At 66.5% G+C, this 14,039-nt stretch overlaps 2 protein-coding genes across 13 annotated transcripts in view; one reads left to right on the top strand and one right to left on the bottom strand.

Annotated features, from left to right (window-relative positions):
- Positions 1-12,998, top strand: part of PKD1 (polycystin 1, transient receptor potential channel interacting) — a 38,859-nt gene extending 25,861 nt beyond the window's left edge. The window contains exons 20-46 of the mRNA XM_061152558.1: positions 37-208; positions 312-464; positions 1,015-1,159; positions 1,297-1,917; positions 2,161-2,317; positions 2,412-2,664; positions 2,745-2,940; positions 4,515-4,685; positions 4,934-5,077; positions 5,157-5,367; positions 5,461-5,587; positions 6,250-6,366; positions 6,448-6,497; positions 7,205-7,386; positions 7,459-7,552; positions 7,801-7,919; positions 7,992-8,194; positions 8,269-8,463; positions 8,826-8,965; positions 9,345-9,457; positions 9,685-9,832; positions 9,927-10,052; positions 10,202-10,376; positions 10,554-10,844; positions 10,917-11,051; positions 11,127-11,432; positions 11,526-12,998. Coding sequence (XP_061008541.1) covers positions 37-208; positions 312-464; positions 1,015-1,159; positions 1,297-1,917; positions 2,161-2,317; positions 2,412-2,664; positions 2,745-2,940; positions 4,515-4,685; positions 4,934-5,077; positions 5,157-5,367; positions 5,461-5,587; positions 6,250-6,366; positions 6,448-6,497; positions 7,205-7,386; positions 7,459-7,552; positions 7,801-7,919; positions 7,992-8,194; positions 8,269-8,463; positions 8,826-8,965; positions 9,345-9,457; positions 9,685-9,832; positions 9,927-10,052; positions 10,202-10,376; positions 10,554-10,844; positions 10,917-11,051; positions 11,127-11,432; positions 11,526-11,996 — 5,215 coding nt within the window. The 3' untranslated portion in view covers positions 11,997-12,998. The remainder of the gene's footprint in view (positions 1-36; positions 209-311; positions 465-1,014; positions 1,160-1,296; positions 1,918-2,160; positions 2,318-2,411; positions 2,665-2,744; positions 2,941-4,514; positions 4,686-4,933; positions 5,078-5,156; positions 5,368-5,460; positions 5,588-6,249; positions 6,367-6,447; positions 6,498-7,204; positions 7,387-7,458; positions 7,553-7,800; positions 7,920-7,991; positions 8,195-8,268; positions 8,464-8,825; positions 8,966-9,344; positions 9,458-9,684; positions 9,833-9,926; positions 10,053-10,201; positions 10,377-10,553; positions 10,845-10,916; positions 11,052-11,126; positions 11,433-11,525) is intronic.
- The window catches only part of TSC2 (TSC complex subunit 2), a 29,827-nt gene continuing 28,784 nt past the window's right edge, over positions 12,997-14,039 (bottom strand). For all 12 annotated transcript variants that reach the window (XM_061152568.1, XM_061152569.1, XM_061152560.1 and 9 more), the window contains 4 exons: positions 13,836-13,914; positions 13,669-13,760; positions 13,479-13,577; positions 12,997-13,373 (listed from right to left, as the gene is read on the bottom strand). In XM_061152568.1, the coding sequence (XP_061008551.1) occupies positions 13,203-13,373; positions 13,479-13,577; positions 13,669-13,760; positions 13,836-13,914 (441 nt within the window). In that variant the 3' untranslated portion in view covers positions 12,997-13,202. The remainder of the gene's footprint in view (positions 13,374-13,478; positions 13,578-13,668; positions 13,761-13,835; positions 13,915-14,039) is intronic.

Below are 14,039 nucleotides of genomic sequence, written 5' to 3'. Positions count from 1 at the left end.
ACTCACGCCTCGCTCACGCCTCACCTCTGCCCCCAGGTCTCTGACCATCACCCTGCCAGACCCCCCTGAGGACCCCGCTGACGGCCCCCCAGACCTCACGGGCTGGCTGCATAGCCTGGCAGGGAGCACGCTGCCAGGGCTGCTGCGGCAGGCTGACCCCCAGCACGTCATGGAGTACTCACTGGCCCTCATCGCCGTGCTCAACGAGGTGGGTGAGACCCCCTGTGCCAGGCGGCCCCCCCACAGGTCCCGGGAAGCCCCCTTTGCCAGTGCTGGGCCGGTGCTGCCCACTGACAGCCCTGTGCCCACAGTATGAGCAGACCCTGCCCATGCTGGTGGAGCCAGACCCCAGGCAGGAGCTGCGTGCCCAGATACGCAAGAACATCACAGAGACGCTGGTGTCCCTGCGGGTCAACACGGTGGACGACATCCAGCAGGTGGCGGCTGCGCTGGCCCAGTGCACGGTAGGACAGACCAGCCCTGCAGCAGCCTGGCCCCCCCATGCCCTGAGAGCTCCCTTCCCAGCCAAGCCTGCACGGCTGTGTGCCCCCCAGGGTGGCCCCCGGGGCTCTGGGCACGCGGAGCACCAGGTGGGGGCGGCGGACGCGGAGACGCTGTCCTCCCCGGGCCTGTGGTCCCCACCCTGTTGCCCGGGAGTCAGTGGCCAGGCTGGGCTGGGCTCCGTCCTGATGCGGGCAGCGTGCCGGGAGGCCTCAGGAGGGCAGTGCAGGGTCTCTGCACTGGGCTCGGCCGTGTGAGGGACCCGGGTGGCCTGTGGGGCCATGTTACCTTGAACTTGGCCTGTGTGTGGGGAAGGGTCACCGAGGGGCTCCCGGGAGAGAGGCTGGGGATGGAGGTGTGTTCAGTGTGGATTCTGCAGAACGCAGCGGAAGGGTGCTTCGGATTGGCCTGCAGAGGCGGGGAGGCCCCTGCAGACGCTGCCCTAGGGGCGGGGTGAGCGGGGAAGCCCCACTGGCCTGGCCAGCCGGCTGGACGCGTGCGGGCGCCCTGCAGGTGTCCAGCCGGGAGCTTGTGTGCCGCTCGTGCCTAAAGAAGACGCTGCACAGGCTGGAGGACATGATGCGCATCCTGCAGGCGGAGACCGCCACGGGCGCGGGGACGCCCACCGCCATCGCAGACAGCATCCTCAACATCACAGGTGCGCCGCCCCCGCCACCCTCTCCTGCCGCGCTCCTCTGACCTTTGCTCCCCTCCAACCTCTGCCCCCTCCTCTCCCCTGACCCCTCCCACCACCCCTCCCCTCACTTGCCTCCCCCCAACCTCTCCCTCCCACAGGCGACCTCATCCATGTGGCCAGCTCGGACGTGCAGGGCCCACAGCCCTCAGAGCTGGGGGCGGAGCCGCCCTCGCTGCTGGTGGCGTCCAGGGCCTACCAGCTCTCATCCGCCCTCGTGGGCATCCTCACGCGCTCCCGCGTGCTCAACGAGGAGCCCCTGACGCTGGCCGGGGAGGAGATCCTGGCGCAAGGCAAGCGCTCGGACCCACGAAGCCTGCTGTGCCAGGGCGACGCCCCAGGCCCCGGCTGTCACTTCTCCATCCCCGAGGCCTTCAGCGCTGCCCTGCCCAACCTCAGCGACGTGGTGCAGCTCATCCTGCTCGTGGACTCCAACCCCTTCCCCTTCGGCTACATCAGCAACTACACTGTCTCCACCAAGGTGGCCTCCATGGCCTTCCAGACGCAGGCCGGCGCCCAGATCCCCATCAGGCAGCTGGCCTCGGAGCGCGCCATCACCGTGAAGGTGCCCAACAACTCGGACCAGGCTGCCCAGGGCCAGCGCGTCCCTGCCGGCTCCGCCGTCATCCAGCCCCGGGCCTCGGTCAGCGTCGTGGTCACCCCCGAGAACAGCAACCCCGAGGCGGGGCTGCACCTGCAGCTCACCTTCACGGTGCTGGACGGTGCGTGGCGGGCGGGGCCCCTGCTGGGTGGCCTCCTCTCTTGGCCCAGCCTGCGTGGGGCCGCAGGCTGGCCAGCTGAACCGGCGTTTCTCATGGGCTCCCCCAACTTGTGGCCTGTGTTAAGTCCTGTGTCCTGCTTCACGAGGCTCTAGGGGCCTGGCTGGACGACCACAGGGGAGGGCTCTCGGGGCGTGTGGGCTGCCCGCGCGGGGGTCCGAGCCTGCCCATGCCGCCCACCCACAGAGCAGTACCTGCCGGAGGAGCCCGAGCCCTTCCTGGCCGCCTACCTGCACTCGGAGCCCCGGCCCAACGAGCACAACTGCTCAGCCAGCAAGAGGATCAGCCTGGAGGCCCTGGCGGGCAGAGACCACAGGCCCTACACCTTCTTCATCGCCCCAGGGTGCACAGCGGGCCTCGTTGGCGGGTGGGCGCCCCCTGGTGGGGCGGGCCGGGCCGGGCGGGGCGGGGCCTGACCGTGACATGCCCCCCTCCAGGTCCCGAGACTTGGGCACGAGCTACTACCTGAACCTGAGCAGCCACTTCCGCTGGTCAGCGCTGGCGGTGTCCGTGGGCCTGTACACGTCGCTCTGCCAGTACTTCAGCGAGGAGGACATGGCGTGGCGCACAGAGGGGCTGGTGCCTCTGGAGGAGACCTCGCCCCGCGAGGCTGTCTGCCTCACCCGCCACCTCACCGCCTTCGGCGCCAGCCTCTTCGTGCCCGCCAGCCGCGTCGAGTTCAGCTTCCCCGTGAGTGGCGCCGTGCCTGGACGGAGGGAAGCCTGGCGCCGTGGTGCATGGCCTCGGGGCTGACGGGCCTGTCTCCCCAGGAGCCGGCCTCCGGCGTCAACCACGTTGTCCTGCTGACCTGCGCCGTGTGCCTACTGACCTACATGGTCATGGCCGTGATCCTGCGGAAGCTGGACCAGCTGGACGTCCGCCGGGTCCGTGCCATCCCATTCTGCGGGAAGGGGGGCCGCTTCAAGTACGAGATCCTGGTCAAGACCGGCTGGGGCCGGGGCTCAGGTAAGGGGCTTCCGGCGGGGTGGGTCTGCAAGCAGTGGCCTATAGGCTTGCAGTCCCACAGGGCGGCCACCGGCATGCACAGGCAGGCAAGACCAGCAGGACCATAGCTTAGTCACTAAGTTATGACCAACTCTGTGGCCCCATGGACTGTGGCCCGCCAGGCTCCTCTGTCCATGGGATTCTCCAGGCGAGAATACTAGAGTGGGTTGCCATTCCCTTCTCCTGGGGATCTTCCTGGCCCAGGGATCGACCTGGGTCTCCAACATTGAAGGCGGATTCTTTACTGACTGAGCCACCAGGGAAGCCCATCTACCGGTATGGGAGGTGATTACTGAATGGTAGCAGGTCGTCCAGGTGAAAAAACTGTTTTCACGACGTCCCTAGCTCTCTGACCATCGGTTAGAGCCATCAGAGGGGCAGGTTGGCGTGAGGTCAGTACTGTGTGACGTACTTGTTGGACGCTGAGGTCAGGCATCTTGTTTCTTTGTGGGAAACTGAGCAAGTGTAGTCTGAAGGGTGTTCTTGTCCATGAGCGCCACCTCAGGGGCGTCCTTGTTCTCCGGCCAGAGGTCATTTTACCGCCCATGCCGTCCGTACTTCCGCTGTGAAGCACCTCTGAGAGCTCTTCTCACGTGAAGAAGCATTTTGCTATATTGGTTGCTCCGTGGCATCTTCACCCTTTTTGTTGCATCCACTGTCCTCGCTCGTGTCGGCCACTCTGCTGTCACCGGTGGCCTTTTTAGGGCCTGGGGTGGCGGCGGGAGCCGCACGGCTGGCTGCGTCTTCAGTTGCACGTTTGCCTTTGATTCAAAGTGCACTTCCTTGGTACCAGTTTTCATCTCTCTGCTCTGCTTTCATCTTTATCACCTGGTCAGTCCTCTCTCTTGTTAGGAAAGTATTTATTTTCTTAAGTTTTTATGTGTTTATTTATCCCGGGTCTTGGTTGCTGGGCGGGCTTTCTCTAGTGGCGTGGGCGCTCCGCTCTGGCTCCCGGCGCTGACTCAGCACTGTGGCTCGTGAGCTCTGGCTTCGTCACCATGGCGCCCGAGCCAATTTGTCCCACCACATGTGGAATCTTCCGGTACCAGGGATCGAACTTGTGTTCCCTTCACTGCAAGGCAGGTTTTTACCACTGGACTGCTAAGGAAGTCCAGGGAAATTTTTATTTTTGAAGTTTTTTTCTGTTCCTCTCTATGACATTCATAAAATGTCATGTAGGTTTATCGTGGCCGACACGGGGGCGAGACCACTGTGCGCTTGGTGGTTTGTGTGAGACAGGTGCGTGGTGAGCGGTCAGCAGCAGGCTCTGGAAGGGGTGGTGTTGCCAGTCGCCACCAGGACATGGGTCTCTTACTCGCGTAGCAGACTGCAGGCTGGCAGCCGTGCTTTTGTTCCATGTGGTCACTTGCCGTTAACGCTCCACCACTGTTGGGGCCGTTCGTGGAACAGTTCGAGGGCCCGAGATTGTGTCGGAGCCACGGGGTGAGGCTTGTGCCTGTCGAAGGGAGATAGACAGGCAGATGCGTCCGGGGACAGAGACCCAGAGTCACGCCTCCTGTCCACCTGTGCTCCAGGGACCACTGCTCACGTGGGCATCATGCTGTACGGGGCAGACGGCCGCAGCGGCCACCGGCACCTGGATGGGGACGGAGCCTTCCAGCGCAACAGCCTGGACGTCTTCCAAATTGCCACCCCACACAGCCTGGGCCGCCTGTGGAAGATCCGTGTGTGGCACGACAACAAAGGTGGGGCCCGCCGCCCACCTGCCCTGTTCTGCGCTGCCTGTCCACTGCCTGTCGGCCCTGACCAACTGCCCACCGCCCGCCGGCCCTGACTGCCCGCTGGCCCTGACGGCGCACTGCCCGCCCGTCCTGCCTGCCCACCCACCACCCGCCGGCCCTGACTGCCCGCCGGCCCTGACCGCCCACTGCCTGCCCGCCCTGCCCCACCCGCCCACTGCCCGCTGACTCTGACCGCCCGCCCACTCTCACAGGGCTGAGCCCCGCCTGGTTCCTGCAGCATGTCATCGTCCGGGACCTGCAGAGCGCCCGCAGCACCTTCTTCCTGGTCAACGACTGGCTGTCAGTGGAGACGGAGGCCAACGGGGGCCTGGTGGAGAAGGAGGTGCTGGCTGCAAGTAAGACCCCGCCTGGCAGCTGCCGCAAAACAAACAAATGCCTGGCCTGGGGTCTCCTGAAGCCTGCCTTTCCCCCCAGGTGACGCGGCGCTGCGGCGGTTCAAGCGCCTCCTGGTCGCCGAGCTGCAGCGCGGCTTCTTCGACAAGCACGTCTGGCTCTCCATATGGGACCGGCTGCCTCGGAGCCGCTTCACGCGCGTGCAGCGTGCCACGTGCTGCGTCCTCCTCATCGGCCTCTTCCTGGGTGCTAACGCTGTGTGGTACGGGGCTGTGGGGGACAGCACCCACAGGTGCGTGCTGTGGGGCCGGCCCGCCCGCCTTGGCCTCCCCCGCTCCCGCCTCCCTGCCTCCCCTCAAGCCAGCCCGTATGTCCTCTCCCGCAGCCAGGGCCCCGTGTCCAGCCTGGCCCCATTGAGCCTGGATACCGTCGCCGTCGGCCTGGTGTCCAGCCTGGTCGTCTACCCTGTTTACCTGGCCATCCTGTTCCTCTTCCGCATGTCCCGGAGCAAGGTGGGTGCGTGGGGCCCCTGAGCGTGCCGGGCTGTCTAGGGGGGCCTGGAGGGGTCAGCACCCAGAGCATGTCAGGCATCAACGGGCCCCCGTGAGCTGCCGACCCCCGCGTGTCAGGTCCCCGAGCAGGCAGGGATGGGCTCCCCGGATGACAGGCCACAGGTTCTAAGAAAAACCGACCTGAGGACAAAGTCTGAGCAGACCCCGGGCCAGCGCAGCGGGGGGAGGTCACTTAAAACCTCCGAGAACAGCCCAGGTGGCCTCTCTGGCGAGTTCACCGAGCAGTCATGGAAAGTCAGCAGCAGTCCCACACAGGCTCAATAAAACCTGACGGGCACCTCCTGACTCTTCCCTGAGGCCAGAGCCAGACAGAGACCTCACGCAGTGCTCAGCAAAGGCCACACACCTCGGCCAGTGGCCTGGTCATGTCGTCCTTAGCTGTGTGTGGCCACCCACGGTTATGCTGATTCAAATGAGAAAGAACTTCAGCTTCTCGGTCATGGGAGCCGCTCCTGGCGCTCCGTGTCGGCACATGGAGAGTGGCTCCTGTGATGGAGTCTGTAGGTGCAGAGCACACATGTGGTTCTAGAATGTTCTCAGGACAGCACTGCTGCAGACTCTGCTCGCCAGGGCGGGCATGCGCTGACCTGCCTCTCCCGCAGGTGGCAGGGGGCCCGAGCCCCACCCCCGCAGGCCCGCAGGCGCTGGACGTGGACAGCTGCCTGGACTCATCCGTGCTGGACAGCTCCATGCTCGCCTTCCCGGGACTCGGTGCCGAGGTGCGGGCTCCCGGGGGCCTGCCCGGGCAGGGCTGCGGCGCGGGCAGTCTGCAGTCAGGCTCTGTGTGTGCTTCTCAACAGGCCTTTGCTGGACAAGTGAGACAGGACTCATTTCTGGAGGATTCTAAAAGGTGGGGTCCCAAAAGAAAGCTTGAGCTTGTGTGGGTCAGCTGTGCCTCGTGTGTGTCGCATCGCGTGTCCCCATCCATGTGTCGTGGGCATCGCGTGTCCCCGTGCGCGTGTTGTGGGCGTCGCGTGTCCCCATCCGCGTGTCATGAGCGTAGCATATTCTTGTGTGCATGTTGTGAGCATCGCATGTCCTCGTGCGCATGTCGTGGGCGTCGCGTGTCCCCATCCGTGTGTCGTGGACGTCGCGTGTCCCGGTGTGCGTGTTGTGGGTGTCGCGTGTCCCCATCCGTGTGTCGTGGACGTCGCGTGTCCCTGTGCGTGTGTTGGCGTCACGTGTCCCCATCCATGTGTCGTGGGCGTCGTGTGTCCCCATGCGCGTGTTGTGGGCGTCGCGTGTCCCTATCTGTGTGTCGTGAGCGTCGCGTGTCCTCGTGCACATGTTGTGGGCGTCGTGTGTCCTCGTGCACATGTCTTGTGGGTTGCGTGTCCCCATCCATGTGTCATGGGTGTTGCATATCCTCTTCTGTGTGTCATGTGGGTTGCATGTTCTCCTTTGTGTGTTGTGTGGGTCATGTGTCCTCATCCATGTGTTACACACTTGTCCTGGGAGCGTTTGCTTAGAGCCCCGCGTGTCCGCCTGTGATAGGACTTGGGTTGGATGTGTGTGCAATCGCGTGCCCGGGCACCCCTTGCTGACTGTTGCCTGCAGCCTGGTGTGCTGGCCATCCAGCGAAGGCACCCTCAGCTGGCCAGACTTGCTGAGTGACCCATCTGTCATGGGCAGTGCCCTGCAGCGGCTGGCTCGGGGCCGGATGGGCCTCACACCAGGCCCGGAGGACAGTCTCTCCCTGGTCAGCCCCTCCTCACCTGCCAAGTACTTCTCCGCTTCAGGTGCGTGAGGTGGGGAGGCGCTGCCCGGCCCCCTTAGGAGGGCTCCAGGCTGACCTGTCCCGCCCTCTCCAGATGAGGACCTGATCCGGCAGATCCTGGCTGAAGGGGCTGGCAGCCTGGCCCCCACCCAGCACACGCAGGGAGAAACGGACCTGCTCGCTGGCCTGTGAGTGCCGGGCTCTAGGGGTGGCGGTCGGGAGGTGTGGCGCTGTGGGGCAACGGCTGCTGGAGCGGTGGCAGGAAGGATGGGTGTCGGGTCCCAGCACCGCGAGGCGAGCGCCCCCGAGCAGCCAGTGGGCCCAGCATCCTTTGCCTGGCCTGGGGCGGTATCCTCTCTCTACAGAGGCCAGAGGGGGCTGGCCGCGCCCCCGAGCAGTGTGCCGCTGACAGGCGAGTGCCCCCATCTTGCTTCAGGTGCAGCGCCCCTGGCGAGAAGACCCAGCCCGTGATGCTGCGGAGCCCGGGGGATACAGGGCTGCCCAGCCCAGGCCTGACGTGGGAACAGCCCCCACCGGCCAGGCTCCCCAAGACAGGTGCGCGCCCAAGTCCCAGGACAGCCTCCCGCTCCTCTCAGCCGCTGCTGACCCATCTGCCTGCCTTCCCAGGGCTGGTGGAGGGTCTGCGGAAGCGGCTGCTGCCAGCCTGGTGTGCGCCCCTGGCCCACGGACTCAGCCTGCTCCTGGTGGCCGTGGCCGTGGGCGTGTCGGGGTGGGTTGGCGCCAGCTTCCCACCCAGCGTATCTGTCATGTGGCTCCTCTCAAGCGGCTCCAGCTTCCTGGCCTCCTTCCTCTGTTGGGAGCCTTTCAAGGTGAGAGGGGTACGGGGGGCCAGCCTGCCAGCTTCTGGTTTCCGTGGGCCCCTCTGACGCTAGCCCTGGCCCAGGTCCTGCTGGAGGCGCTGTATTTCTCCTTGGTGGCCAAGCGGCTGCACCCCGATGAGGATGACACCCTGGTGGAGAGCCCTGCCGTGACACCCGTGAGCGAGCGTGTGCCCCGCGTGCGGCCACCCCATGGCTTTGCGCTCTTCCTGGCAAAGGAGGAAGCCCGGAAGGTCAAGAGGCTGCACGGGATGCTGCGGGTGAGCTCGGGCCCCACACTGGTGCCTGCCCTCCCTTCCTGGCCTCCTGGCCCAGGCAACACCTTCCAGGAGGGCCCGCCTTTCTCGAAAACCTCAGTGCGCCCTCCTCCTTCCGCAGATGGTCTGGGTTCTGTGGGCCCCACCCCTCCCGTGACCTCCTGCTGCCCAGCCTGATTGGGGCCCTGGTGCAGCTTGCTGGCCTTCGCAGACCATGTCTGCGCACAGGCCTGGTTCTCAGCACCAGCCTCCCTGGCTGTGGGCACTTTGCTGCCCAGCATGTGGAAGCCACGCTTTGTCACAGGCTGCACCCACGGGGCACCAGGCTGGGTTTGGCTGACTCCAGGTCCATCCCTGCCCCCCAGGGCCTTCTGGTTTACATGTTCTTCCTGCTGGTGACACTGCTGGCCAACTACGGGGATACTTCGTGCCACAACCATGCCTACCGCCTGCAGAGCGCCATCAAGCAGGAGCTGGACAGCCAGGCCTTTCTGGCCATCACCCGGTACGGATGCCCTGTGTGCAGGCACAGGTCTGTCCTCTGGGCCAGGGCGGTGCCAATGCCGGCCAGGGTCCACCTCAACCCCGCCCTTGGTGCAGCGCAGCCCCTCGGGGGTGTTGGGAAGCGTCTCAGTCCATCTCTGGTCATCAGGAGTGGAGTGGGTGCTGTTGGCCATGGGGAAAGGACACAGGACAGGCCCAGCACAGCTTTACCAGCCCCGAGTGTCAGGAAGCCCAGGCCGTGCCTCCTCCCCTGGGCAGCACTGGCCGCCTCCCGCTGGCCCGGCTGGGACTGGGGTGGTAGTGCGCCCTGGGCCTCTCACCCTGGGGGGCTGGGCCGTGAGGGACGGCCATGTGACTGACTCTGGGTTTGGCATGGGCAGGTCTGACGAGTTCTGGCCATGGATGTCCCACGTTCTGCTCCCCTACATCCACGGGAACCAGTCCAGGCCAGAGCTGGGGCCCCCACGGCTGCGGCAGGTGCGTCTGCAGGAAGGTGAGTCACTGAGGGGCGCCCTGGCTCTTAGCCTAACTTGTTCCCAAAGGGAAGCCTTTGCCGGGGTCTGGATCCAATGCCCGTGGCTGGGTGACGGCCTGCCTGGGTCTCCTGACGTGCAGACAGTGACACCTACTTCCTGGGGTGCTGGGCGGGCTCGGTGAGGCCCCGCCGAGCTTGGCCTGGAGGCTGGTAAACAGGCAGGGCCCTGGACCCTCTGCTTTCAGCGCTCTGCCCGCACCCACCTGGCTCCAGGGACCCCGCTTGCTCAGCAGCCTCAGGCAGCTTCAGCACCAGCAACTACAGCGTTGGCTGGGGGAGCGCTGCTCTCAACAGCTCCGAGATCTGGGCCTACTCGGCGCCAGACCTGCTGGGGTGAGCCCGGAGGGCGGCCAGGGTGCCGGGGAAAGGGACAGCCCTTCAAAGGAGCTTGCCGGGGCACTGGCGCTGACGCCGCCCCTCCTGGCAGCGTGTGGTCCTGGGGCTCCTGCGCCGTGTACGACAGCGGGGGCTACGTGCAGGAGCTGGGGCCCAGCCTGGAGGAGAGCCGCGCGCAGCTGGGCTTCCTGCAGCTGCACAACTGGATCGACAACAGGTGGGCCCCGTGCTCGGCCCCTCCGCCCACTCCCCGCGCGCGCTGCCCCGTCACCGCGAAACCTGCCACCCGAGCCCCTTTGGAGAGCACCGGCCTCTCCCGGCGCTGCTCCCTCCGACTCCCGGCCCCTGCCCGTGCCCTCCGTGCAGAAGCCGCGCTGTATTTGTGGAGCTGACACGCTACAGCCCGGCCGTGGGGCTGCACGCCGCTGTCACGCTGCGCCTGGAGTTCCCGGCGGCCGGACACGCAGTGGCGGCGCTCAGCGTCCGCCCGTTCGTGCTGAGGCAGCTCAGCGCCGGCCTCTCGCTGCCGCTGCTCACCTCGGTAGGCCCCGCCCTCCAGGCCCCGCCCCCGCGGTCGTGGCCCCGCCCTCCTCCACGGGTCTGGCCCCGCCCCAGCCTCCTACCTCCAACCTGACCCCGCCCTCCCGGACCCGCCTCAGGGCCGTGGCCCCGCCCTCCACGTGCCTGACCCCGCCCCGGCCCCGGCCCGCCCCACCAGGTGAGCCTGCTCCTGTTCGCCTTGTACTTCTCGGCGGCCGAGGTGCGCGCCTGGCGCAGGGAGGGGCGCACGCGCGCCACGCGGTCTGGAACCTGGGCGCGGTGGCTGCTGGTGGCGCTGACGGCAGCCGCGGCGCTGGTGCGCTTGGCCCAGCTGGGCGCCGCCGACCGCCAGTGGACCCGCTTCCTGCGCCGCCGTCCGCGCCGCTTCACCAGCTTTGAACAGGTGGCCCAGCTGAGCGCCGTGGCTCGCGGCCTGACCGCCTCGCTGCTCTTCCTGCTGTTGGTCAAGGTGAGGGCTGAGCCGGTGGGTCCGGGCGGGCAGCGTTGGCAGGGTTAGTCGGCTGACGCCTTTTGTCCGCAGGCCGCCCAGCAGCTGCGCTTTGTGCGCCAGTGGTCGGTTTTCGGCAAGACGCTGTGCCGGGCGCTGCCGGAGCTCGCGGGGGCAGCCTTAGGCCTGGTGGTGCTCGCTGCAGCCTACGCGCAGCTTGCTGTCCTGGTAGGTCCCAGTAGGGCCGTGGGAGAGGGTGGCTGAGCCCAGGCCCGCCCCTCACTCGTGCCCCCTCCCCTGCAGTTGGTCTCCTCTTGTGTGGACTCGCTTCGGAGTGCTGCCCAGGCCTTCCTGGTGCTGTGCCCCGGGACCGGGGGTCCTGCCCTGTGCCCTGCGGAGTCCTGGCGCCTGTCCCCCATGCTGTGCACGGGGCTCTGGGCCCTGCGTCTGTGGGGGGTCCTGAGGCTGGGGTCTGTTCTCCTGCGGTGGCGGTACCACACTCTGCATGGGGAGCTGTACCGCCCCGCCTGGGAGCCGCAGGACTATGAGATGGTGGAGCTGTTCCTGCGCCGCCTGCGCCTCTGGATGGGCTTCAGCAAGGTCAAGGAGGTGGGTACGGCCCAGGGGGGGAGAGGGACGCACCCTGGGCCCAGCGGAGCCCAGGGCGCAGCCGGACTGACCGAGCCCCTGTGCCGCCCCCAGTTCCGCCACAAAGTCCGCTTCGAAGGGATGGAGCCACTGCCCTCCCGCTCATCCCGGGGCTCCAAGGCTTCTGCGGAAGTGCCCCCACCCAGCGGGGGCTCCGACACCTCCCGCCCCTCCACCTCCTCCAGCCAGCTGGAGGGGCTGAGCGTGGTCCTGGGCCGGCCAGGGCCTCGAGAGCTGGAGCCCGAGCCCTCCCGCCTCCATGCTGTGTTTGAGGCCCTACTCGCCCAGTTTGACCGGCTCAACCAGGCCACAGAGGACGTCTACCAGCTGGAGCGGCGGCTGCAGCGCCTGCAGGGCCACAGGAGCAATGTGCCCCCAGCCTCCCCGTCCCCCGGCCCCTCCCCAGGCCTGCGGCCCGTCCTGCCCAGCCGCCTTGCCCGGGCCAGTCGAGGCATTGGCCTGGCTGCAGGCCCCAGCAGAGCATCACTGCGGGCCAGGAACAAGATCCACCCCAGCAGCTCTTAGTGCCAAGGCCTCTGGGCTCCCCTCTCCCCAGGGCGCGCCCGTGGCTCCTCTCTGGTCCCTCGGAGCCAGAGCAGACACCGCTCAGTATTATCACCTTCTGCCACCCTCGGTTGCGGGCCAGGCAGAACAGCTGCACGCAGGTCCCCAGAGAGCAGGCAGGCTCTCTGTGGGCTTCAGCACTTTACAGAGGCCACATGGCCAGCTCGGACCCAGGGTCCCCTCCCACTCCTGTGGGAGGACACAGCAGTGCTGGACGAGTTCCCGGCCTCAGACGCTAATTTATTTCCCGAGTCCTCAGGTACAGCGGGCTGTGCCCGGCCCCCCTCCTGGCTGACGTCTGCCCTGCCAAGGACGCAGGCCCAGGGGAGGGGCCCACACGCCTGTCGTCCTCCCCTAAGTTATTACCTCCTCCGTCCCTGCTCCGTGCACTCGCCTCCAGCTGCCGCCGTGTGTCTGTTGTAATTTATGTGGGGTTAAAATGTATATATTTTTGTACGTCGCTTTATTTTTCAATACAGCCAAGGGATCTGGTGGCTGAAGCAGCCTGTGCCCACTGTCACCCACATTGAAAGGGAGCTGGGACCGCCAGAGCTGGCCTTCCCTCCCCAGACACCTGTCCACCCAGCTGGAGGAGCAGCAGCTGCTTCTCAGATCCAAGTCTGGCCTTGGGCAAGTGCTGGGCAGAGAGGGCTTTTGGAGAGGAAACCCCACCCCAGGCTGGCCTTGCCACTGCCATGGCCTTAGCTTCCTATCCAGGCCTGCTGGTGTCGGGTCTGGGTGAGGGCTGGGACCCTAGAGCTGGTAGGGGAAGATCTCTGCCCGGGGGCTGGCTCCTGGGCCAGGGGAGGTGGGTGTGACCACGTATGTGTGAGGCTGTCCCAACGGCAAGGCCCCAGCAGCAGCCTGGCAGCCCCCCTCCCCACTCCGTTGGGCATGGCCAAAGCTACAGCCTAGATCCCACCCCCCCAAGAGACGAAGTCAAATAAACAAGTTGACTGACTACTCTGTGTCTGTGTCCACTCTGGGGTCTGTGTCCGAGTGCACAGGCCTGGGCCACACCAGCGCTTTATTTGCACAGATAAGTATCAGCCAGTGCCGCACGGGCAGGGCAGGTCCCGCAGCACGGCTGCTCCAACAGCTGGGGGAGCCCAGGCTGTGTCCGCATCGGGGAAGCCCCACGGGTCCGCGTGCCCACCCTGCACGGCCTCACACAAACTCCGTGAAGTCGTCCACAGAGGAGACCAGGCGCTTCCGCTGGCCCGTCTCGTAGGCGGGCGTGGGCTCGGCCGGGGCCTGTGCCGGAGCCTTGGCATGACCAGGAGGGTGCGTCTGCATCAGGGGCAGGTTGGCGCTCGAGTAGTGGGCTTCCTCACGGATCTGGGGGAGGGGGGAGCTTCAGCACCAAGTCCAGAGGGGGTGGCGCACGCACCCCAGGCTGGCCACTTCACCTCCGTGGAGCACCCCCCGCGGCCCAGCTCCTACCCGCTGGCGCAGCCGCTTGATGTGGCGGAGCCTGGCGATCCACTTAGAGGGGTAGATGTCGGTGGGGTTGGAGCGGCTATGGTGCACCTGCGAGGCCATCTGGGGTGGGGTGGGGAGGGCGGGACGGTGAGCCCTGCGTGGGAGCACCTGCGGGCCTGACCCCCACCTCCCAGGGGCCACCTCTGCTCACGTTCGCATGCAGGGCCATCTGGCGGGCCACAAAGGGCAGGTTTCGGTCGGACACGATCTTGGCCATGCTGGTGTCCACAAGGCCCTCCATGTCTGGGGAGACATGGCGCTCATGTGGGGCTCAGCCCTGGAGCCTCTTGCTGCCCCCCTGCCCCCACCCAGCCTCACCTTTCCTGCACTGCAGAGACACCAGGTTGCACTCGTAGTCCAGGGGGGTGATAATCACGTGGACGAAGTTGAATTGGCCCTGCTCACACGAGAGCAGGGTCACCGTGGTGCCAAGGGCCACTTTCTGCGAGCCCCTCCACACTCAGCCCAGGGCCCAGTCCTGCCCCGAGGGCCCCGCACTCGCCTCTGAGGGCCCCCAAGCAC

This window comes from Dama dama, chromosome 10 (assembly GCF_033118175.1).
Source record: "Dama dama isolate Ldn47 chromosome 10, ASM3311817v1, whole genome shotgun sequence".
In the NCBI taxonomy this organism is placed as follows: Eukaryota; Metazoa; Chordata; class Mammalia; order Artiodactyla; family Cervidae; genus Dama; species Dama dama.
The sequence above is the reverse complement of the archived record's forward strand: the minus strand, read 5'-3'. Positions and strand labels throughout refer to the sequence as shown.